The sequence below is a fragment of the Rutilus rutilus genome, assembly GCF_951802725.1.
Source record: "Rutilus rutilus genome assembly, chromosome: 6".
NCBI lineage: Eukaryota > Metazoa > Chordata > Actinopteri > Cypriniformes > Leuciscidae > Rutilus > Rutilus rutilus.
Window position 1 is genome coordinate 19,881,184 of NC_140214.1, and position 23,779 is coordinate 19,904,962.

The 23,779-nt window shown below is 36.9% G+C and overlaps 1 protein-coding gene across 2 annotated transcripts in view; it reads right to left on the reverse strand.

Annotated features, from left to right (window-relative positions):
* Positions 1-1,538: 1,538 nt before the first annotated feature.
* Positions 1,539-23,779, reverse strand: part of cdh18a (cadherin 18, type 2a) — a 56,787-nt gene continuing 34,546 nt past the window's right edge. The window contains exons 5-12 of one of the 2 annotated variants that reach the window (XM_084411119.1): positions 19,159-19,326; positions 18,660-18,847; positions 18,291-18,544; positions 16,410-16,546; positions 12,836-12,957; positions 9,880-9,994; positions 4,504-4,755; positions 1,539-2,299 (exon numbers count right to left, since the gene is read on the reverse strand). In XM_084411119.1, the coding sequence (XP_084267245.1) occupies positions 1,797-2,299; positions 4,504-4,755; positions 9,880-9,994; positions 12,836-12,957; positions 16,410-16,546; positions 18,291-18,544; positions 18,660-18,847; positions 19,159-19,326 (1,739 nt within the window). In that variant the 3' untranslated portion in view covers positions 1,539-1,796. The remainder of the gene's footprint in view (positions 2,300-4,503; positions 4,756-9,879; positions 9,995-12,835; positions 12,958-16,409; positions 16,547-18,290; positions 18,545-18,659; positions 18,848-19,158; positions 19,327-23,779) is intronic. The other variant, XM_084411120.1, reaches the window with a different exon arrangement.

Consider the following 23,779-nt stretch of genomic DNA (forward strand, 5'->3'; position numbering starts at 1 on the left):
CAAAACAATCAAGTATAAAACCAAGCCTATGGGAATACCCATAAGCCCTTGTGCTTGAATAATTTAATTATGCATACTTGGTCAAAGCATAGGAGATTATGCGGACATGAAGTAGTTGTTTAATTATGTTAATGTTGTTCGTTACAGTTGATAGTCATGTTTTGTGACAATTCGCCGTTAGGATGATTAGTTTTCCTCTGGTGAACTTGGGTCCTGTTGAATTCAAGCCTTGTCTCCCTACATTAGAATAAGAATAAGAATATATATATATATATATATATATATATATATATATATATATATATATATATACATACATACATATATATATATATATATATATATATATATATATATATATATATAAATGAGATTTCAATAACATACTTTTTTTTTGTTAGTTTACACATATGTATATGTGTGTGTGTACATATAATGCACACTTATACACTAACAATATTTCTATTATATTTTATATTCTCATTCCTCACATGAATAAACAAGAATAAAAAAATAAATAAAAAAAATAATATATATTATATATATATATATATATATATATATACATATATATATATATATATATATATATATATATATACATATATATATAAAATAGTTTAGTTTAGTTGTATCATGTACACTTAAATGGTTAATTTCACTAATAGAGACTATTAAAATACCACATTAGGTAAACTTGATTATATGAGTCTTGATAGACTTAATTAATTTGGGGGAATTAGTTACCTGAACTCATTTGTGTACATTAAACCCATTAGGTCAACAGTGTATAAAAATATAGTCTTGAGGAATCAATTAGCAATCCAGTACATGTTAGCCTGTCAAAAACAAGGTTCTCATCTTATCATTTTAACCAACTTAAAATCATTGATTTTTTCCGGAATTGGCTTACTAATTAGCTAATGCTGCTGTCAGAGGAAATGATCCCATTTTTGAAACTCCCTCAGTATTCATCCTAAACAATCAAACACTACTAGTGACAGCCGAGCGCATTTAGATCAGTAAAAGCAGCCGCTGTGTTGTCATCATCATCATCACGCTGGCTATTAAAGCAGTCTGTAGGCTATTTATCTGCATGTTGTGAGGCTCGTGGGAATTGATCAGGACTGGATTGCAACACAGACTTTTCACAGTTGATTTATAAGTCCTAGGAAAGTAATAAAAGGTGCCCACTCAAGCATTTGAATCCAATTATCTTTCACAGAATGCCGTTGTTATCCAATTAAAACTCTCTCCGCTCATGAGAATTATAATACGTTATTTTTTTGCTTTTCACAGAGGTGATTTATACTAAATGTTGCACACTATGTTCAATGTCGATCTAGTATAGAAAGGCACATCATATTGGGTGAAAAATGAAAACTTAAACACTAAGCTGTGAAAACAGAAATCAAATTTCTATTTTGAGAGGGAAAATGATCAGCGTAGTATGAAAGATGTCATCACAAATCAGCCGGGATATTGAATTGGACGCTTTTGTAGCTGGAAAAGGAGGAATATACAATAGAGGCATGTTTTACTTATCTGGAATCATGAATTTTATTAAGCAATAGAAAATATACACCAGGGAAAATAGCTTCCTTTATGAGTACTCTTTTTTTTTTCTCAATTTTAAACTTTTTCTTCAAAAATCAACTTACTTCCACTTGTAGAGGCCAGTGAAAAACAACAGTCAAATAATCCAACAGCAAAACTGGATGACAAAAATCGTTCCCCTTTGACCCGACATCAGGGAAACGACACACAACTTCTGGTTTACGAAACATGCGCAGCCATTAGGGGGAGTGCTGCTGGCCTTTCTCTTGAAAGACTCTGCTAAGTATTTGCACCTCAGGGCCCCAGCTGTCTACCTTAGTGAGGTCCAGCTCCGACTGAAGCTCTGGCAGGTCCAGAGAGCTGATGGAACCAGACGGGGAGCCGCGGCCCTCGTAAGCGTACGTCTGAAGAGAATCGTACGGCGGGCCGCTCGTGTCCCGGTCTGCCTTGACCACCTTGAGCTTAATCACCTCATGGATGTCCTCATCCGGTAAGGTCAACGATGGACTGAGAGCCTCCGTACCCATTGCCCTCCACTCCAACTGCAGGTCCTTCCTTATTCTCATCTCCTCGGCTGCCTCGGGGTTCCTCAGCGCCGCTATGTCAAAGGCCTCTGTGTCTTCCTCGCCTCCCCCCTCGTCGTCGTACGTGACTACGTTCTCTCTGATATCCTCCGACGAGATGATCAGGGGCTCCTTTTTGCTTTTCTTGCTACGCAGAGTGACAAACAGAACCACGATGGCTACAAGAGAGGAGACACAAGCACAGTTTGCTCGTCCATGTAAATGGTGATGTGAATTAGCTTTACAATTATTGTGAGTTAGTGACATATCAGATGGGAGTGCAGTCATCTGCCCGCTGACATTTTCATACAGGGAAAAGCTTTGTCTGGGTAAATAATCACCTTATCATTTATGTACTGATGTGAAATCAATGATGTTTTGTCATAAATAGCCATGAGCCTCTTCTTTTGAACAGATTAGCCCTGTTCTAAAACCTAGTTAGCTGCAACATTAATATAATTATTGTTAAAGTCCCCCTGTGGTGAAAATCAAGTTTTTAATATTGTTTTTATGTCTATGTGGTGTTTTTAATGTGCTTTAAGTCAACACCAGCATATCATTTACACCAAATTAGCAAGGGAGTCTCGAGAGATGCCAGGTTATCCCAGTATATTCTTTTGTTAAGAAAAATCGGGTACATTTAGCAATATACTGTGTATACTGAGCCTTACTGTGAGAGTTTACTGTGATAAACTATATGCCTTTCTCCACTGACGTTCTGAGTTGTTCAAAGCATTTATGATGATTGTTAGAAGGCAGACTGAGATGGCAAACAGGAACATAGTTTGTGTATGTGTAGCAATAACAACACATTATTAGCTGTTTGATAACATAGTCAGCAAAAGGCAAATCATATTAATTACCATTATGTATCCAACGTTGTAAAGCGCGACACCATTGTGCACCATTTACCTCAGTAAGCTGGCCGAGTGAATCTGTGAGCTGGCGTGAGTGGAGGCAGGGCTAATTAGCATATTTATAGATCTGCTTATACTAAATGAAGCAAGGTGAATAATTTTTTTTACCAGGGAAAAACTTTTAAATACAGTATGTCATTTTGGTGATCAAAGTTGAGTTTTAAGGGATCCAATTGACTACAGGGGGACTTTAATATAACCATAGAATCAATACTAAATAACACTGCTCATAAGTGATTGATTTGGAATGATTAGAAGTGATCAAATCAATGTGCCACAAAAAAAAAAAAAAAAACTCATGTGAAGGGCTCTGCTGTAGCATGTTGCTAACAACAAAATATTTTTATATATTTACCCCCGGTTTCACAGACAAGGCTTAAGCCTAGTCCAAGACTAAAATTAATGTTGGAGCTAATTTAACTAAAATCATCTTGCACTGACATATCTTAAAATGTCACTGTCATTGTTTTATCTCAGGATGCACAACAGTAATGTTTTTTTTTTTTTTTTTTTTAAGAAATGTTTATAAAAGATACTTAAATGTACTTATTGAACTAATGCCTAATCCTGGCTTAATCTAAGCCCTGCCTGTGAAACCAGGCCTTAGAATTACATAGCATACACATATTAGGTAAACTAGTCTATGTTCATTAGATGAAACATAACTCTATTACGGACATTTCTCTCAACTGGATGAATGTTTTCACTGAGTTCCATGAAGGATACATGCGATAACTCAACCCTGTTGAAAACACCCAACCAGCCTAAGCTGTTTTTTTTTCTAACCAGCTTGCATAACATGTTTTCTTCAGAAAGGTAGGTAGGCACTGCTCAGACAAAATCATCTGTATTGTGTTTTGCCATAAATGGTAATGAGCATCTAAATTCAGGAAGACAAAAAGACTGTTTTGACCAATATTTGAATGTCTGTTCAGGTATGTGCATGTTACGATTGTTGTTCCTGGTTTCAGCCTACACAATTGTGCAGCATTCCTGGGTAGTGTCTATATTTGGTGTCCTTGTCAGTGGACCTGAGTGAGAGAGGGGGATTTCACACGTACTGCAAGGTGAAACTTCTCATCTACAACCAGTGAATTTCAAGCAGTGTTTCTTAGGATGTCAGATAAAAGAAATAAGCAGAGGAGAACAACTTGGATATACTGTACATCCTCCCACGATTCCTTGGATCTTTATAACAAATGATCTGCAACAATGTAAAGTTCATATTTGCTTGGTTATCATGCAGTATAAATCAATCCATCCATCCATCCATCCATCCATCCATCCATCCATCCATAAAGAAAGAAAGAAAGAAAGAAAGAAAGAAAGAAAGAAAGAAAGAAAGAAAGAAAGAAAGAAAGAAAGAAAGAAAGAAAGAAAGAACACTGTCATGCTGATAATTTAATTGATAAATAAAATATAAAGTAAAAATAAAAATATCTTGGCCCTTGAGTTTTCAGTCTTACCCAAGAGGATGATCACGCATAGCAGGATGGCAATGAGGGCTCCAGTGCTGAGACCAGCCGAGGATAGGAAGGCTTGAGCCCTGCACACTGGCGTTCTGGCGCCGCGTTGGCACGGACACACCCTGAGCGTAAGCATGCTGGTGCTGCTGAGGAGGGGCTCTCCTCCATCCCACACAACCACGGGCAGCTGGTACAGCTCCTGTTCTGCCTGGCTGAAGCCCTGCCTGCGCGCCAACACGCTCACGCTGCTATCTGTCAGAGAGAGCAGAGGTTTATTCTCACTGGCTGCATGCATGACGACGCCGTGCAACAGAAGCCAACAAAACAATTCGCTCCCCATCTTCGGCAGTTGCCTCCGAGAATGGAGAACAGCTTTTCAAATATTGCATTCTGTTACTTCATTTTCAAGCTGTCTGATGTGATTTCGGATTCCTCACTGTTGAAATGACAACAGACATAAAACAGCAGCCACAGCACTATGATAGACAACAATGTTTAATAAACAGTTACATTTATTAATAATGCGATTGTTTAATGTTATCGGTTCGAGGCCAATATATTTAGGCTAATAAATTATTGCCAAATGATCATGGGACCCCATCATTTTCTAGTTGGCCTTTCCACCTGATTTTGGCATGATGAAGTAAGCTATTTTCTGTGAATGTGCGAGACTTCAGAGTCATTAGCCGATATAACTAGAATATCAAAGTGCAGTAAACTGTCAAACTTTTTGTGCTACAAATCAGTGTGTTTATAATTATGACAATACATTAAAATAATATGTAAGAAATACCAGTTTGCATATCAAACAGCATAACGAGCTGTTTTGTACAGCTAAAATTTACTGGAAGTGAATTACACCGGAAGCCGGACACATTCAATTTACAAATGGACTTGCCCGCTCCTACGTTAAAAATAAGGTGGATACACAAATAAAATAAAATGTTTAATCAAAATTATTTTAAGCATGTGTATTGCACTGTACGGAATTTGTGGTGTTAATTTAATAAAATCATCAAAAGTGACAGTAAAAGGTTCTTCTGAACTTTCTATTAATCAAAAAATCCTGACAAAAATATATCATGATTTCCACAATAATATTAAGCAGCACAACTGTTTTCAACATAAGAATATTGAAATGTTTCTTTAGCTCCAAATCAGCATATTAAAATTAATTCTGACGGATAATGTGGCACTAGTGAAATTTCAGCTTCGCCATCACAGGAACAAATTATTTTAAAATATATTAAAATAAAAAAGTAATTTAAAATTGTAATACAATTTGAAAATATTACAGTTTTACTCTATTTTGATCAAATATATGCAGCAATGGGGGGATCATAAGAGACTCCTTTCAAAAATATTTTAAAATACCTCAAACTTTTGAACAGAAGCAGTCAGAATTTAGAGTCAGAACTACATGTATGTGTTTTCTAAATGCATATTAAGCTGGGTACACCAGAAAATAATGCAGTAAATAATATACATGTCGTTTTCTGATTCACATTGGTCCATGTTTAGTTGTGTATGATTTAAAAAACAAAAAACAAGAAAACAACTGTTTGCTTTTCTGCTGTACCTCCCCAACAGGAGTATTGAAGCGCTGGTGTGCTGACAGACTGTACTCCCTACGGTGCTCCAACTTTTCTCATTTTTTGAGAGGCTTGTGCAAGGTTTTTCACCTTCTCTCTAGCTGTCGCTAGCTTGCTTTCTTACATACGCATGCACCCACTGACAGGCAGGTCCTAAGCACCTCAGTGTATGCATGGTCATGCAGCTTCTTCACTTTGTAATTGTGGTTTGAGCTAGTGTCTTCTGACTCTGCAGCCTGGGAGGGTTTGAGGGGGATTGGGATGCAAGAAGATCCCCGTCTCCCTCTGAATATTAGCTACCGGGAGAGCAAGAGCGTGGGTTTGGGTTTAATATTGGTAGGGACATTTTAATGTCAATCATGCTATACAAATGCACAATGTTTAGAGAAATTGCCTGTTTCAGCTTATCAGGTGTATAGGAGTATTTGCTGTACATAAGTATTTAGCCACAATCTTTTGAATACTAATACAATCAGATATCCAATACTGAATAAAAATATCCAAACAATGTACTAGATTTTGATCCACGCCTGGTATTTAAACTGTACAATACCAACAATACAATTATTTCCTTTTTTTTTTTTTTTTTTAAATGATCAAACCTCATTTTTATTTTTAGGCTGTAACTGGGAACCAATAAATTACCAACATTGGTATTCTATGGCCTGGTTTCACAGACAAGGCTTAGATTAAGTAAGGATAAGGCCTTAGTTTAATTGGGACATTTAAAGAGATAGTTCACCCAAAAATGAAAATCCTGTCATTATTTACTCACCCTCATGTCGTTCCAAACCCGCAAGACTTTCGTTCATCTTTGGAACACAAATGAAGATCTTTTTAATGAAATCTGAGAGCTTTCTGTCACTCCATTGACAGCTACGTAACTACCACTTTGACACTTAAAAAAAAAAAGAAGTTAATATAGAGATCGTAAAACTAATCTATATGAATCGAGCGGTTTATTCCAAATTTTCTGAAGAGACTCACTTTATACATTGAACAGATTTAATTTAGGCTTTTATATTCACATATAAACTTTCATCAACTCACACATCAGTTGTGGAAAGAGGAAGCTCAAGCATGTTCGCTTGACGTGTTTGAACCAATGAAGCTCGTTCTCGTGTGTTATGCAGCATGGTTGAGATTCAGCAAGAACTAATGAGGTTCATTCCCGTGTGTTACGCAGCGCATTTGAGATTCAGCAAGAACCAATGAGGTTTATTCTCGCCATCAAGCAGGTTCGGTTGAGCTTCTGTTTATGTTCGCTGATCAATGTTTATATTTGAATAAAAGCCTAAATTCAATCTGTTCATCATATTGAGTCTCTTTAGAAAATTTGGACTAAACCGCTCAATTCATTTGGATTCGTTTTTCGATATCTTTATGAACTTTTTGAAGCGTCAAAGTGGTAGTTGCGTAGCTGTCAATGGAGAGTACAGAAAGCTCTCAGATTTCATCAAAAAGATCTTCATTTGAGTTCCAAAGTTGAACAAAAGTCTTACGGGTTTGGAATGACATGGGAACAAGTAAATAATTACAGATTTTTTTTTTTTTTTTTTTGGGTGAACTATCCCTTTAAGTAGCTTGTATAAACATGCCTTAAAAAATAACTGGTGTGCATCTTGAGACAAAACAATGGCACTGACATATTTTAAGATATGTCAGTGATAGTTGCTTTCAGTTTAACATGCATTTTAGTCTAGTACTAGGTTTAAGCCTTGTCTATGACACCGGGGGCAAAAGAAAACACTAAAAACTAAAATCAGTCAATTGAATTATAATGTACATTATAATGTACAGTACAAAAATGGATATTCATTTTGAGATAAATATGTGTTATTAAATTATTAGTGCTTTTAAAGATTAATTTTAATTGAGTGTTAGAGCTTGAAGGTAATCTAAATGTAAGAACAGAGAAATGTGATTGCACAATAATAATAATAATAATAAAAAAAATCTGCTTATAACTGATTTAGTACTGAAATATCATGCATGCAGAACCAGCAACTATTGTGCGTGCATTATATACTACAGGAAGTAAGATTTTAAAAAATCAAGGTTATCGTTAACACTACCAAAATTAGCATCTCTGAAATATTTATGCATAAATCAGCCTTTCATGTAGTGACCCCTAGGTTTATCGCGTTTGTGTTTGATTTTGAGTTTTATGAAATGGCCTGCAGGTAGACTCCATTTAATCTGTCCAAACACTATTAAAAAATGAACATGAAATGACAGAGGGTGGAACGATCATTAGCGCATCTTTACAAACAACATAGAAAACGTGGTCTGTAATTATACATGGATGGGAAATTCACAGTTATGCTTTGATTTATGTAGCAGTGAATCGTAAACACTTTCCCTGTGAAAATACATGAGAGCGATTCATGCATGTACTGCGGATAATTAATCATCACTGTGAGATGTGTAGTGCAAAAAATATTCCAAAAATAAATAAATAAATAAATAAGAAATAGCAACAACAACAACATCAACAACAACATATACTGCCAATACTGCAGTTCTGGCATGAGTCCTGATCACTCTGTTATAACTTAATGTGAGTGTTTAAATGGCGGAGATAAATGGCCTGAGAGAGAACTGCAGTAAATTGGCCCAGGAGGGATCCTCTCGATGTAATGTGTCCCATCCCAGATGACACAAACACAAACACTCTTGCCAAAGCCGTGGCATGCTGTCAAACTTGATGTAGGCTATCTGTGCGGATTCCCTCACCCATGCTACTGAAGCAGTGGAGAGCTTCATTACAAATGCTTCCTAGATTCAGAATATGAACTATGTCGAAAAACATAACAGGCAAGATGATTTTTATCCAGTTGAACTTGCTGCCATTTCCCAGGGGGAAAATAAGTGCACCTCCGGAGGGAATTTCCATCATGTTTTTTTTCCGCCTCACCCTGGCAAGCACTATGGTCATGTGGACGCTGACATAATGACTGCAGTGCCAGGAGAGAAACATCTACGTGATCAAAGATGACAGCCTTACACACCCACCCAATCACAGGAAGCTCAACAGAGCGCTCCTCAAGTGTGTTCCGAGGAGTGCGCCAACCCCCAATGTGTAAAATTGTCCGTAATGGTAAATCCGCTGGGATATTATTTAAGTATGGAGTGGCTAGGGGGAGGGTAGGGGGCTTGGCTGGGATACAAATTCAAATAAAGCTCTGAAGCACTGGATCCTCTGAACTCTGGGCTTTTAGCATCTGCCTCTTATCTCCCTGATTGCCCTGTTAAACCCCGACCGGTCCACCTGCAGCCCCGATTCATTGAAGCAGCAGTCTGGCATTAGAAGGAAATCATTACAGCCCGGCCGTCTCCACCAGGGAGCCTTGAGCTAACATAAACACAGACCTGGTTTCCAGGGAAACGGCAATGTTGGCCTTGCAACGATATTAAAAAAAAGAGCAAGAAGATGAGGGGAAGGCAGAAAATGAAGGTGATCTGTGTGACAACATGTGGTACTAAATATGTTTGTGGAGAGGCACTGAGGGTTTGCCCTGAGCAAACATCAGGAAATCAGTTGGAAAACATTAGAAAGATTCCATTACAGAGATGCCATCGGAGAGGCTCTTTAGATCAGTCAGATCTTATTTGACTTTCATGAGAGCCTGTGCACAACTTAAGTAGCCTACTGAATATGGAATTTGATTTTGTAACCAACTCCTAAATTACAGGCTTGCCTCATCAAACTATTTCTAATTAGATGTTATACCAAGCCAAAACAAATCCTATGGGAGCGGTTTTGTTATTGTTTGTATTTTACCTTCATTGTCCTTCAGAGTGAAGTTTGGATTCTCTGAAAGGTCTTCTGGTAGAGCAAAGGTGAACCGTCCATTGGCGAAGTTGTCCTTGTCTGTGGCCCTGATGGTCTGAATGACCTACAAAGAGAAAGAAACCGAACAGAACAAGAGAAAACAAGCTCAAGCTCAGTTCTTTCTTACTCCCAAATTAATGTTGAATGATAAGTGGCACTAAAAATATCTAAAAGAGAAGCTTTTGCTTCTCTGAGAGGCGGGTTGTGTCGCTCTTTATAACCCAGAAATGTAATTGGACCACCTGGGCTTCTTCTTCCTCTCCAATTTTGAAAGACATTAACTTCAGACTGCTGACCCGAAGCCCCTTGGCCAGTTGGGTGTTTAGATTACAGTCATTGAACAGATAGCTGGTTTGAAACATTGCTCAGCCTCATGATGTTTTGTCAGCTTGTTAACCTAATTGGCTCCTGCTAGCACATCAGTTGCAAGAGGGAATTTCCTTATGCAGTGTCTGGACCAATTATTGAAGCCTTTCACCTGTCTGTGCTGCATGACCCATGTTAGACCAGGGGTTTCTCTCTCTAGGGCACTTTTACATCAGAGCATCTTGTGTGGATTCGAGTCGGTTTTATGAAAGAGTTTGGACAGTTTGTTTGATGTTTCGGTAGTTCGGTTTATGTTTGTAATTGGTATGAAATCAACCGGTTCTAATATCAGAATTGAACAGATATTCTTTAAATATAATTATACACCTGTGCAAGCTACTGTTCACTCTTATTCAAATATAATGCAAATTTTAAGCTACCTGTTTCTCAATAAACTGAATCTGGGAACAGCTCGCATTTGTTGCCGTTTTGGTGGTTAATCCAAAGGCATGATTCAGGACTAAACAATAAGATTTTTATTTGCCCTGTCAACATTTTTACTGGCTGCATCTTGTAAAAAATAGTAACAGCAGAAATATATTACATTTTTAAATATTAAAATAGTAAAAGTAATTTAAATTGTAATAATATTTCATAATATTACTGTTTCACTGTATCAAATAATCAAATAAATGCAGCCTGTGTGAGCATAAGAAACTTCCCTCAGAAACATTTGTACAAAAATTTAGGGTCCAATTCTCACTATTAACTAGTTGCTTATTAGCATGCATATTACTAGGATATTGGCTGTTTTTTTTGTATTTATAAAGCACATATTAATGCCTTAATCTGCATGACCATATTCTACATCCCTAAACTTAACAACTACCGTACTAACTATTAATAAGCAGCAATTAGGAGTTTATTGAGGCAAAGTTGTAGTTAATAGTTCGATTCTGATTCTGAGATAATAGTGAGAATTGGACCATACTCTAAAGTGTCACCAAAAACTCTACTGACCACAAACTTCAATCTGTAAATTCAACGCACTTTAGCAGTAAAGTCATGGCATATAATGCAAAACATATGGATTTCTTTGTTTTAATCACATTCTTACTGATTCTTTCAAGACTATCACATGTCATTTTTGCAATTTCAGTGGTGCAAACATAGTACACATTACACATCTAAAAGTAAACTATGAAATAAATGATGCTGCTACATGCAGAAGGGAGTAGAATAAAACTTGGGTTCGGACCAAGCAAGAGTATGAAAACCACCAGTGTCACTGCATTACAGCTTTCTTCCCAAATTACAATGCATGGTTTCATGCAGCGTACTGTTGTGGATCAGTGCAGTGCAAATAAAAAAAAAAACGAGCTTCCTGTGAGTTGATGCCAGTACAAGTAATGTGGTTCTGCCTTATCTCTGTGGAAACACTTAATCAAGGGCCACAGCATGACAGCAATCCCTGATTATCTTACAAAGTTACAATCACGAATTTCAGTAATTGGGAGGAGGATTTTATTTAGATGTCAGATGGACCGATTTGAGCAAAGCAGACCATAAATGAGAGCCAATTTCTATGCTTATGAATGGACCTCTGCCTTATAAAAGACAGAAAATGGGTTACTGGGCTTGAATGAAACAGAATATGTATAAAAAAAAAGCTCCATGGTGCTTTAAAAGCAGCCTTTAATTAAGCAAATCTCCAAAATAAAAACACAACTATCTATATTAATCACACACTTTCTTTCAGGCAGAATAATTGACCATACCTTTAGACTTTGATTAAACCGCTCTATGCATATGGATTCATTTTATGACGCTTTTATGACCTTTTTGGATCTTCAAAGTTTTGGTTACCTGGACAGTCAATGGAGGGACATAAACCTCTCAGGTTTCATGAAAAATATATGTTTATGGCTTTGGAACGAGATGGTGAGTAAATGATGACCGAATTTTCATAATTTACCCTTCAAATACCCTTTATGGTTTAGCAGACACAAATGTCTGGAGTGGACCTTTGATATTTAATCACCCCAAAAAAAAGAAGTATTGTCGCCCACTGTGTGTGAATTGTGTGTGTTCAACCGCTTAAATCGTAATCTCATTCAAGGGTAAAGCTATAACGGCTATGCCGCTGCACATGGGCCTAGATTTCAACGTGCATTGATTAACATTTCCTGTGAGCCATTCTTAGTGCGCTTGATGCTGACTCCTATCTGCTGGTGAATACATTGGTACACGCTGAATTATGTATAGGTTTAAAAGCATCCAAAGTCTGTCGAGCCACAGATAAATCCATCCTTGATGGTGTCAGACATATCATAAAGGAAGCGTATGTGTTTCTCATTTATGCATTATATATGTGTCCATAGTATTTGTGTACATGTGTGTGGGTTCATACATATGTGAGAACTGAATAGCAGAATTAAAGTATGAAAAAAGATGGTTTGAGAAAATAATAGGGCAGGAGAAAAGGACAGGAGAAAAGTGCAGATAGGAAAAACGGTTTCAAGGGTTCAGATGGGAGCTGACAGGTCGGGAAAGAGTGATAGGGACACACTGAGAAAAGCAATGAGAGGTGATAACTAACCTGGCCTGCCTTGGAGCCTTCACACACAACCAGAGTGCTGTCTGTGGCAATATAGGGGGCATTGTCATTAACATCCAAGACCTGGATTGTGACTGGTACATAGCTCACCAGATTTGGATTGTCTGGAAAAAAAATATGACAAATATTCAATCATGGATATTTTCTTTCTGGACAGTTAAAAAATAACCGGCAAAACAACAATAAATGATTGATGTATGAGGGATTTCACATGATTGAAGTCATGCCATATCAGCCCATACAAAAATGTAATATATGGCCATATATGTACTTATATTTTAAATAGCATGACATATATCTATACATATATTTGACTTATCTGAGAACGCAATATATGCCTGCAACATATATGAACATTTATGTGTCCAAACATGTGAAGAAAATATTTGAGTTCATCCATATATGATACCATATATCTGCATATATTACAGTATTATTGGTTTCTCGCATATATGAACAACATTAAGTAAATATGTGACATACATATTTGTTTTCCACATATTTAATAAATGTATGTAAACATATACATGCATGTGATACTGATGCATTTTTAAAGCTGTGGCATATGGTTATGGTACTTTGTCATTTTTGACAAATAAATCCACAAAGAAAACACTGCGTTATTGTATTAAAAATACTATATTTGGTATTCACACAATACAGACACAAAATCTCCAACTATAGGCATTTAATTACAAGGCATTCAGATATAAGATTTGTATCCCTAATATAAGTGAAAGTATGTACTATGGAAATAAGTACATATATGCATGTATACATATATGCGTCTTACATATATTTCACATTTATGTGCATATACGGGAAAATATATGGCACTTACATGAAAACGGCCATTTTTGCTATATTTTGAAATATATGTTTCATATATGTCTATGTGTTTTACATATATGAATGTTGCATATATTCTCATATTGGCAGCAGACATACATGGGCACTGACATTATATGTAATTTACATATATTGACATATATTACATTTCTGTATGGGAGGACACACTGGCGTCAAGTTTAATTGATGAATACCACGTTTTATTTACAATATAGAGATATTGTAACCCTTTTTGGGGTGTTCTTTAACTGTGAGAACCTACCAGTTTATTTGTCCAACAGTATATACATACATCGGCGTTCTCACTGGTTCGCGTTTTTGAAGTTTGCGCAGAAAGAACTTAAGAGTTTTCTGTTAAAACAGTGTCGTGTTAGCGGCCCCTAAGTTAATAACTAATGATCGTTGCGACGGAAGTGAATCAATCAAACTAACTTTAGCTGGACAATAACTTTATTCTAGCTTATTCTTTACTTTAAATTTCCTATTATCAATGTAAAGCTGCTTTGGAACAATCTACATTGTTAAAAGCGCTATATAAATTAAGACGACTTGACTTGACTTGACATCACAGTTGTTGTCATTTTTGTTCTGAAAATTTTCACCACAATGTAATTTCCAGCACATCTAAAATACTCTGTATTGTGTTTAATAACATTCTGTCAAGGAAATGACATTTTGAACATTTATTGAACAAAATGACTGTTTCTTGCCACAGCTAATTTCCCATTTGTATTTCAAATATGAACAATTAAATAATAGTTTTACATTTTTGGCATAATTTGACAAAATTACACCACACATCTTTTTTTTTTTTCTGTAACACTTTACAAGAAGTTTCATTAACTAACATTAACAAACAATGAGCAATACATTTGTTACATTATTTATTTATCTCTGCTGATGTTAGTTAATACAAATACAACTGTTCATTGTTGGTTAATGTTGGCTCAGCTTCATTTAATAATATTAAAAGATTAATAACTTTTGTTTTTAATAATGTATTAGTAAATGTCCAAATTAAGCTTTACATTTTTTGGTTGTATTTTAACGTTCTAAGCGCATGGTCTAAAGCGCACGGCGTTAGTTCACTTGGGGCATGTCCGAATCCACTTTTGCTAGTTTAACGATGGGAAAAATGGTCTGCGCGCCAGGCGCATGGTCTAAAATGGTTGTTCCAATTCTCATAATGAGTAATGGGTGTGTTTTGGGATTTACGTGCGTTAAACCAATCAGAGTCTCATCTCCCATTCCCTTTAAATGCCAGTTGCTTGCACCATGGCAGATTCGCTATTTACATGATGGAATTTGATAGTGGAAAGACCGAATGGAGCGCAAACGGAACTGCCCATGTGCGAGGTAAAAGTGCACAAGCAGACCATCTACAGAACAGGCCGGATTCCACCATATCTTTATGTACACAATAATAATCTTTTACATTGTAATCCTTTTATTTTAAATATTTGGCATGTTTGTGTGCTGCTGTGCATCCCTGTGTGTTTAATAAGCAGAGTGTAGGCACGCTGTGGACCCGCCTATAGGCGCACATTACTAACACGCTCATTAAATACCCCCAAAAATATTGCGCTATTGACTATTGTTTCAGTTGGTCAACAGTCTATTTCTGTTGCCTCAAAATAGCAACGCACCAACAATGTGCCAGAACACACCTCGCCCATGGGCGCGCAAATGGGCGCAAATGCATTTGCTTTTTAACAACGTGGCACAGGACGTGAAAATGATAACTGTGTCGGACTGAAACTAGCAAAAAACACTTGCGGCGCGCTTGGCGCTGCATTGCGCCGGGTGTAAGATAGTGGCCTAAGTATTTTTCATAGTTTGTTGATGTTAACTATAGTGAACTATTAGTGAAAGTAAAGTGTTACCAAAGTTTTGGGATGGAAATGACACCATAACACCATAATAATACATTTTGAGAAGAATCATTAAAGTTTTCAACATGTAATTGCTTCCTGTCAAGCATCTATTGTCCTTCACACTAAAGGCAAAAATGTGAAAAATAAATCCTGAAAGGCCTGAAGTTGAAAAAAATATATTTTCATGATATAACATTATAGTTATTACATTTACCATGTTGAAAACCTTACAGTGAAAAATAAATAATTCATGCTTCTCTCATGGGATTCACTGAAGCATGACGAGAATTTAAAATTGGTGTGGGAAACGTTAGACCCATTTTGGAGTTATGTGCGAGGAATGTCGTTCAGTATGATGGAACTGAGATTAACTAGTGACCTAACATTATCAGTTCACTATCAGCAATAACAGAGGGCAGTTTCAGCCCATTAGCTGAACACCATTGTGAAGAAAAGTGCAGAGGAAATATAATTGCTTAGATAAGCATCTGTAAAAAAAGAAGAAGAAACAAATAGGAAAAAGAGAAGAAAATTGATTGACCCTGTCCACCTTCAAAGCCACACCAGCATGCTTTGCAGCAGCCTCAGCATCAATCCCACAATGCAACACTCATTCAAGGAGACATTTGTTTTGGTCAGTATCGATGATTCAGACTTCAGGGCCAATGATTCCCTCTTCGACAAGGTGTTCCCTCTCCAAACTTCAAGAAGAATGCTTTATTCAAAATGAAGTTATCATTGGTAAAATGGTTCCCTGTGTTTTCCTCAGAAACCAACATAAAAACTAAAATCAATGAATACAGACAGGATTCTGGCCCAAGAGCAGTACATACCAATCTCTGAAGCCATCACTGTGATGTTGTGCCAGGCTACCTCCTCTCGGTCTAGACTCCTGGTGGTTGTAATCAGTCCACTGTCAACATCAATGCTGAAAAGTGCATCACCTTCTGTATTTTGATCAATGGAATACCTAAAATTGCAATACAGGAAAGTTAAACTCAAAGATATTGTTCAAGTTATGATGATATGTATTTTAGATTCATTTCTGAAGAGTATATAGTCATTTTAATGCTGAAAAAAAGTGTCCTTGAGTTAAAAAAAAAACTAATTCTGTTAACCAATGATTATCAAAAAGCAGATTCTTATAAGCCTCTAACACAATTTCTGGTTAGACAGGACTTCAAGATGCTTTGTCACACTTAACCAGTTGATGATTAGTGAATAGTTTTTATGCATTTAGCTATAGCTGCAGAAGAAAACCCTCAGATCTCTCTGTACAGTGACCTGGAGGGGACATTATTGATATTTACTGATAATAACACACTTCATTTGAATGCTGTCTATAGGCAACATCGTGAGATATAATAGGCAATATGTTTATAACCATTTCTTAATTCCGCATTTTTTCTTAATTAAAAATAAATATTATTAAGGGTCAATCCATTTCTGATCATTTCCGGTTGCTATGGTCACGCAGGTTGTTTATGCATTTAACTCGTGGCCACGAGAAATACATTTCGTTCCCTGAACAATATGAAGTTGTGGCCACAAGCAAAATATGTCGTTCTCTCAACATATGATCTCGAGGCCACGACTTTACATCGCGTGGCCACGACATAAGGATGACGTTACCTCGAAAAAATTATCTCGTGGCCACGACTTATCACGTTCCCATGAGTTAATATGAAGTTCCCATGAATTAATATTTCGTGGCCACGACAAAACTAAGTGAGCCAAACATGTCCCCTCCCGGTCACTGTAATAAACCTTCAAGCCCTCAAGGCTTTTAAAAGATTTTTTTTTTTTTTTTTTTTTTTTTTTTACAAAACTTTAAGATGAAGCTTGAATGTTTATATACCACAGAGATCTGAGGGTTTTCTTCTGCAGCTAGCTAAATGCATTCATAAAAACTATTTACTAATCATCAACTGTTCAGGTTAATACATGTTTACTATAGTTGATAATATATACTATATTAGAATATAATAAGTTGTAATCAACAGTAATTAGAAATATGACAGGAAGAGCTTGCCACTACTACAGTTTTCTATTGGAGAATATTCTACCGGAATCTCACATAGCACAGAGATTTTAACGCAATTGCATGCTTTTCTCTTTTTTATTTTATTTTATTCATTTTGAATGTACGTCCTTAAAGGTTGTATCAGTGATTTCAGGCCCAAAAAAAAAAAGATCACATTCATCTAATCTTTCCTAACGATCCGCTAGCTGCCCGCCCCATAAGCATGCCGTCAAAAAAACGTGTCTCTGTAGGCAGCCTAGGCTCTGAGATCTGCACACAAAACACTATTTGTTTTGGTTTTGAGTGGTTGGTGAAACCAATTGTTTTTGTGTGCAGATCTCAGAGCCTAGGCTGCCTATAGAGACGCGTTTTTTTGACGGCATGCTTATGGGGCGGGCAGCTAGCGGATCGTTAGGAAAGATTAGATGAATGTGATAATTTTTTGGGGGGGCCTGAAATCACTGATACAACCCTTAAATTCAAATTGCAATTCTGCATCCTATTTACTACCTCCATTTCAATTCAGTAATTGAATTAGAATTTAAAAGGCTTTCTCAATTTAATACCGAATGGTGGAAAATATTACTGATTGTACATACTGCCAGAGGCAGGCAATGACATTTGCTCTGATAGCCATTTAAAATATACCTCACGGCCATATATACCAGCATTATTCTCTCAGAAAACCCACCTGACTTTGCTTCTAGTGCTGTCCGGGTCTTGAGCAATTACCATGCCAACCTCTGTCCGAGCCGGAGCGTTTTCATACACGTCCATTATATAGTAGTCCATAGTAAACACTGGAGCCTCATCAACATCCCCGATGATGAGCTTGAGCGTGGTGGTGTCTTTGAAAGGGCCCAGGTAAGAAAAACGAGGATCCAGATGGGTGTTGACACCTTCAATGTTCAAAGAGTACGCCTTCTTCTTCTCGTAGTCCAGAGGCTAGAAAGGACATCAGTAATAAGATCAAGGGAGAAGCAGAAATGACATTTTGGTCAGCATGGGAAAAGACAGGGCATGGCTGAATGAGCAGACTGTGTGAATGTCTAGATCAGACCTTTCTGAGGGAGATGATTCCTTCTCTCTTGTCACTGTCTGTAGAGATGGAAAACATGGTAGCTCCTTCTTCATTGGTAATTCTGTATGTCATCTCAGCGTTGACGCCAAGGTCTTCATCGTTCGCTTTGATTTTACCAACTGCTTTCCCTACCTCAGCAGATTCTGGCACATAAAGCTGATAGTTCTCTGAAGTGGAGAATAAACACAAACAGAACAGATGTGATTTTATTAAGCATTTGAAAGCTTTTGATGCAAATATTAAAAAGTGTTGCTTGTGCTCAGCTAATTTGTAGGGTTTATATGGGATAAACCTGAGCAAGCTCAATAAAAGTCGTTTTTTTCACAAAATAAAGCTCAAACGAATGCAGCCATTTGGGATAAATTCAAAGTACATTCACAGGGATTTAGGGATTAGATGGTCTCTGTTGAAGGGCCGTGCCTAAAATCTTGACTGTATTTCAATGGTGAAAGAGACTGAGTGAAGCAGAGACTCATACTTTGAGGGAATCGTGGTGGATTGTCATTGACGTCTGTCAGTGAGATGTTGACTGTGGTAGATCCGGACAGACCACCAACAGAGCCGGCCATGTCTTTGGCTTGGATGATGACGGAGTACATCTCTCTAGTTTCTCTGTCCATGTTCGGCAAAGCCGTCCTTATGACACCTGTGACCCAGAGGGTAGAAAGCATACATTTAGCTCCCGTTGACCTAAATACCCCATATCCCATTGTTGGACGTTCAAAATTGTATTTCCATTTTCTGCAAATTAAGGTGTTAAAGTACAAATATTAAATGTAAAACGGCCTATATTTTGGGGTTGCATTATTCACATTATTTATATTATTGATCTGCCTTCATCGACACCATTATATGAGAACTGAACTGAGCTGGACGATGACATCACTGTTTTCTCCTGAGCGGCTATATACATAAATTAACTAAGGTAATAACTTTTTTACAACAAAACTGAACCATCACTGAACTTATTTAAGCTAGACTATGACGCCATTTTCTTCTAGATCTGCTGTATGGCAGAAACAAACTTTGTTGCATTATTTCCTGTTATCACTGTAAAGCTGCTTTGAAACAATCTGTATTGTAAAAAGCGCTATATAAATAAAAGTGACTTGACTTGACAGGAATTATGAATCTGTATATAGGCCCAGTAGTTCTTATTATTCCTCCAGGAGGTATATAAAAAAAGAAGTTACTGATTAGCTAATAGTGAACTACCAAATTCAACTGAGCACTTTTACGTACTAATTCATTAATCAGTTTCTTGTTAGTTAGTAGTAATTACTAGAATGTTAATATTGCGGCACTCATTTGTTCCTATGTTGTTATTCATTAATGATGGAACAGTACTCTAAAATGTTACCTATTATTTTAAATTAGACTTACACTGCTATTCAAAGGTTTAGGGTCATTAAGTTTTTTTGTTTGTTTGTTTGTTTTTAGAAAGTAATGAATACTTTTATTTGTCAAGGATGTATTAATTTAATCAAAAGACAAAGACATTTAAAATGTTACAAAGATTTCTATTTCAAATAAATGAATAAACTTTCACAGTATCTACACTGTAAAAAATTTGTAACACTCCCAAATCAAAAATTTCAATTGACCGATAACATCTACATTTTTCAATTGGCCCAAGTGAAAATCTGTACATTTAATTTTAGAATTTACAGAATTTCACTTGGGCCAATTGAAAAATTTAGATGTTATCGGTCAATTGAAATTTTTGATTTGGGAGTGTTAAAATTTTTTTACAGTGTACAACATATTAAGCAGCACAACCATAAAATCAACCTACAAGTCATCCACAACTTGTGCACTATATTTTAAGTCCCTTTAAGCCATATTATATCTCTGTGTGAGGATTAGGCTGATAAGAATTCATTATTCACAGAACATCTTGCTTGATAGCCATGGCCAGCACCTTTCACTTTCATTATATGGAAAAGAGCTGCTTGAACATTCTAGCCTAACATCTCCTTTTGTTTTCCACAGATGAAAGGAAGTGAAATGGATTTCGAAAGACATTAGGGTGAGTAAATTCATTTTGGGGTGAACTATCCCTTTAAATCAAACTTCTAATCGTTTAATGGCATTTCCAGCAATAAGAGCCCTGTTCACTGGAAGAGTACGTGTCCAGAATATCATGTGTACACTGCAGATATTTGACCCCTATAGTTATTCAGGTGGTGAGCTCACAACGGTTATCCTCTGATTTGCCCCAGCTCTGACCTGGTCCAGGTTCTTTTTGAGCTTGACAACACACCAGCAGGCGAGTGCTGACCCCTTACCTCTATGCACTGTTCTTATGTGGTGTAAGCCCTCAGCATGAACCCTACTGTCCAGATGTGCGCACACACACATGTGCAAAAAGCATGCTGGTGATCATCTCCTGCATACTCCACAACTCTAAAGCAAAGTATGCCATCTGCTCCAAGTGTTCCCTCAGGAGATAGAGGATAAGACAGGGATGAAGGGAAGGCTGCAAAGCAGAACAGCTTGGGTTTGCCATGTGAACTTGCATTTGAGCCCCTTTACGCCATGCAATCCCATGGTGATATTTACTGTGAAATGAGCACCAACTGACAAGACACACTCACGCACCAGTGCACCAACACAGCAAACAAAGGGTGTCTTTAAAAACAAATGGAAATCGAGTGCATCATTTTAAAAATCACAAACTCTGTCAATACATCGCACTAGGTACATTTTATTTACTTGTTAATGAATATAGCAGTATAGGATACTTCTTGACGGTTTAATCAAATAACTGTATGAAATGCCTTGAAATAGTCACACTCAAGGTTACCCATACAGCTTCAAATGTAAGACACATGCCATTGTTTTCTATTGATGTTTTACAATTATGTAACCTGATGATGTACTGATATATACATTTCACATGGTGTTTATTGTGTTTTTTTGTCTGGCAAAAACCTAAGAATACCTAAATGTATGTGTACACACACACACACACACACACACACACACACTCACACACAAATATATTTACAGTATTAATAAATCTGATTCTGCATCATTTTATTGCTTTCAGCTTTACGACAGTTAATTACTGTGTGCGGATAACATTTAAAGGGGTCATCGGATGCAAAATTCACTTTTATATGGTGTTTGCATATAAATGTGTCTTTGCGGTGTGTGGACACAACCACCATACAATGAAAAAAAATCTGTTCACTCCTTTTTTTAATCCTCAAAAAGTCTAAACACTCTCAATAATCTGGCCGTTTGGATTTTCTGAGCAATATGATGTCATAATGCTCATGCTCCGCCCACGACCACTGACGGACTGTCCCGTATTAGCATATTTCTGCCCTCAGCCATTTGACACCCCCCATGGAAGAGAGGGGTGGGTGAGCAGTTGCTCATTATCATATAAAGAGACATGCACCGAAACAGGTCACTGAACAAAGTTGTTTTTGAGGAGGTAAAAAGGGTGTTGTTTTACACAACCATTGAGGAATTTTAACCACAGTATATTACAAACTTTACATGAACACCCTAAAGAATCATACCAACTTGTGGAAAATGAGCATCCAATGACCCCTTTAAATAAACTAAAATGGAAATAAAGTCTAATTTCTTTGTGACTATAACTGTCATGGGTTTACCTGCACATAGCAATAAAAACACTAGGGTGCTTTTTGCCCAAAAGTCGTGGACATGCGACATTTATGAGAACTGGTTAGAGAAAGTGGTCTCTTAATTGTCTCCAAGGGCTCTGGTGGAGTATTAACCGGTCGCACAGCAGACACTAACATCTCACAGGCAGGAGCTGTGTTCGAAATCGCCCCCTGTACTCTCATTCACTATTCCCTACATTACTCCACTAATATACTTGAAGGAGTGAATGGAAATAAGTGGGTGAATTCGGACACTGAGTACGCTGAAAGGGCTAAGCTTTTGCATAGTTTGTGCTTGCTGTTTAATAATCATTTGAAACTGGCAGCTCCAGTAGTAATGAAGAGATTTCTTGAATTATGTGATGGAAACAAGCATGTATAAACCTTTTTTAAACTATTTAATAATCAAATAAAAAGGAATTTATACCTGAATGATATTACGCTGTAGCCACATTGGATTTGTAAAATGGATGGATGATTCAGCTGCGGGAATACATTAGGCGCGACCCTTACAGTGCATTATGGGTATTATCTATCCGTAGAGCGTACATTAGTTGTACACTTGTTATTGCAGTGCATTATGGGATTGAATGAGTGCAGTCGATAACGTCCACAATGGTTTTGGACACCACTACAAATGTACGGGTATAGGGGGGCGATTTCGGACACAGCCAGGCTTATCGCACACCAGTCATGTCATTCTGTACTCGCATTCTCAAGTTCAAGGCGGCGGTCCAAAACAGTGAATCTAATTACAATACAGGCAAAAGTTCACTTCAAGAACGAACAGTCAATTAAAGTGGCGTCAATGAGTTTGAATTAAGGTATTTGGAAAAAAAAAACAGTGTGAACGGAAAGAGAAAGTGCGATCTATATTATTTCTCTAGGAAGCATATTTATTCAAGCCACAAAACCAAACATGCCTAATGAAAAATGCACAGTAAACAATCATAGGGTGAAGTCAAATTGTACATTTGTCCTAAGTCGAAAACTATTTGAGTGATGCTGTGGTGCGGTTTTAAAAACACAGCGTTTCTCTCAGAGTGCAACCCTCGTTGTTTTGCTAATGTTTGAGGCTCCTTTTAGCAGAAGGGGTCTGATAGCGATGCCATGCAAAGTGACAGAACATAATCCTAATTGGCTAGTGTGTTGGTATGCATTACCCACCACAGTGGATTTTCACCTACATTTGGCTGGTTGGTGGGTGTTAATTTCAAACCCTAATCATAATCATTATGATCACAACTTGTAATAATTGGTTTAATGAGATCATTGTTTCACCATTATGAATACATGATAATAACTAAGTGCATGATTTTAATTATCTTAGTACTGTCCATTTTTTACATATGGACAGTACTTTGACACAGTCACCTCTGATAATGGATCACTCTCTAAATTGTAATGTAAAAACATAATTTTTTCTGTAAAGCTTCTTTGAAATGATATGTATTGTGA